Genomic DNA, 2,643 nt, shown 5'->3' with positions numbered 1-2,643 from the left:
TCTCCGAAATAGTGCTATAACTTCTACCGCTTAGACTTTGTTGCTTTTTCAATTTTTCCTAATAAACAATCGTGGTACAAAGCTCAATAAAAATATTAAAAATAAAATTTATTATATTTTAAGACTTCCATTAAAATATTTCGGAAAAATATTCAGATCTACATACGTCAGCTGGAACGATTTGAAAATACTTTCAAAAATCGATTTACTTATAAATAAAGCTATTTTTTTAATACATATTTTTTCCAAAGAGTGCCGTCAGATGATAGAAGTACTTAAGTTTAAAAGGCCTGTATAAAAATATCGATGGCTGAATGGAAGATCGACCTATCTCGGCTGCCAGTTCGAAAACGCTCTATCTCAAAAAACTTTTCAAGAACGCCCTATCTCAAAATTCGGTTCAAAAACGCCCTATCTCACTTCAAAATGTATTGAAAATATGCTGAGATAGGGCGTTTTTGGATCGGCAGCTGAGATAGGGCGTTTTTAAAACGAATTCTGAAATAGGGCGTTCTAGAAAAGTTTTTTGAGATAGAATGTTTTCGAACTGGCTGCCGAGATAGGTCGATCTTCCACTCAGCCATCGATATGTATTTAAAAAAGTTTCCAACGGAATCAAAAAATGAGATTTTTAGAGGCATTTTAAAAATCGCTCTAGCTTACGTAAATCTAATTATTTTGCCGAAATATTTTGGCGGAAATTTTATAGATCCGGTAAAAAAACCGCAATATTTTTTGTTTTTTTTGTGGGGCACCATAATGTATGTACATATAGTGGCGAAAGTATTTGACCTTTTTCTTTTGTTCGAGCTTTTCAATTAGATTTCTTTGAAAAAATTTTGAATTTGCAAGTTTGTAGTAGCTAATACTTAAGGCAGATTCATCGTTCCGCCTCTACCATATAAAAATATTGTCGAGCATACTTTGTACACTAAAAAAAAAAGTTTATTTACGTCAACTAACTGTGTTTCTCTCAACACATGTATGTATGTAGTTACAAAATCTTGTGTTGAAAGAAATATATTTAGCTGACTCTTTTCTCAGTGTATGGAAAAATATGCGTAACATCGTCGACAAAAAAATTTCCAAATATCAACGGTATTTTGTAGAAACGTCAAATATGCACAGCATCGTAAAAAAATTTAATAGGCTTCAAAACGTTATTATAACTAAATTTAATAGGCTTTAAACCGCATACCAAAATTTGGTCTAAAGATACTGATTAAAAAATGTTAAACTTTGGTGGAATTTTGAAATTCGGACTTACATGGTTTTTGTTATATAATGAGCCACATACTTTCATAAAAAAGGTAAATATTAAACAAACAAAAGAAAATAGCCAAAATTATCGTATATACATACATACATATATGTAGAATGAGTATGTATATAATATCTGATTTGGAAAAATAATCATATATAAAACATATACTCGTAGTACGCACATTCCTACATACTAACGGCGTATTCCGGGAACTTGAAAATTGCAGTGCAAAGAAAGTTTAATTTCATTAATATTTGAAGCAAACTCTATGAAGCACAAAGAAAAAGTGAATACGTAGTCAGTAGAATATTTAGATATACATAAAAACATATGTATGTATATTAGTAACAGTGTTGCTCAATAATTTCTAAATTATCAATTAGTGTGCTAGATTGTTGTGATAAATTGTTGTACTTATATAATAAATGTAATGACCTTTTGCTGGGATAAATAAACCTATTATTTTACGTAAAAAAATTGTTCAATTAATGGGCGTAAGTGACAAGGTAGGCATAAAGTTTAAATTAATGCAAATTGGGACTTTAAATAAATACCTGAATATTTATGAAGAAACATTTATGTATGCAAATGAAGTGATAATCGATCACTGAAGTAAACAAAATGTAAGCCCTTTAAATGGAAGAATGGCGCGACTATTTACTATGAGCAGCTAGGCTAATGCGAGCATGAACACTGGTTACCATCCAACGCATTTCATCAGATCTCCGCTAGCTAAAGCGATGTCCGGCAAACTGTAATGCGGTCGGTGCCTTTTTTCAGGTTTGTGACTTGAAGAGCAAATGATCTGTGCAGAACGCTAACAACCCAAAAATGGGAAAAATTGTATGACTATCGTTTGGTCACCATGGTTTGGTCTGAAAAAAATTGAATTCCCTGTATAATCTACCATTTCAATTTTGGTTTGCGCAATTCATTTGCATTTCCACTAAGGCATTTCCGTTTCCGTTCTAATTCACAACATCTGCTTTAGCGTTGCCAATCGCTGCTGAGTCAGCTGTTTCTATTGACAGCCATGCCATAACCTCAAATTGGTAGTAAACAAAAACATTGGAAGTTTCATTAAATTAAAATGCGGCATTTTTTCAAAGGATATAATACGACAAAAAGTTTACAAAAATGCCTGCAACAACAATTACGATCAGCACACAACACACAAAAGGTGCCAAATGAAAAGTTTGGTGCACAATATTGCATAAATTTGGTGGAGTGAGTACAATAACTGGTGGAAGCGCTAAGAACGCTGGCTCGTATGTTATATAAATTAAAAATTGTATTTATATAGTCATATTATTGCAGGAAGAACGATTACGAAAACTATTTGTGCACGCTGCTTCTAAATGGCAATCAACGACGTTACG

The 2,643-nt window shown here is 32.3% G+C and overlaps 1 protein-coding gene across 1 annotated transcript; it reads left to right on the top strand.

Moving 5' to 3' along the window:
• Window positions 1-2,288: 2,288 nt before the first annotated feature.
• On the top strand, window positions 2,289-2,637 carry sicily (NADH dehydrogenase (ubiquinone) complex I, assembly factor 6 homolog sicily; the record flags this gene model as incomplete). The annotated part of the gene is made up of 2 exons (XM_017606267.1): window positions 2,289-2,491; window positions 2,582-2,637. Coding segments are annotated over exons 1-2 (193 nt in total), but the record flags the coding sequence as incomplete, so codon positions are not given.
• Between the last annotated feature and the right edge of the window lie 6 nt (window positions 2,638-2,643).

This window comes from Rhagoletis zephyria, unplaced genomic scaffold, assembly GCF_001687245.7.
Source record: "Rhagoletis zephyria isolate East Lansing unplaced genomic scaffold, Rhagoletis_zephyria_1.1 Rzeph_scaffold_42205, whole genome shotgun sequence".
Taxonomy (NCBI): Eukaryota; Metazoa; Arthropoda; class Insecta; order Diptera; family Tephritidae; genus Rhagoletis; species Rhagoletis zephyria.
The sequence above is the reverse complement of the archived record's forward strand: the minus strand, read 5'-3'. Positions and strand labels throughout refer to the sequence as shown.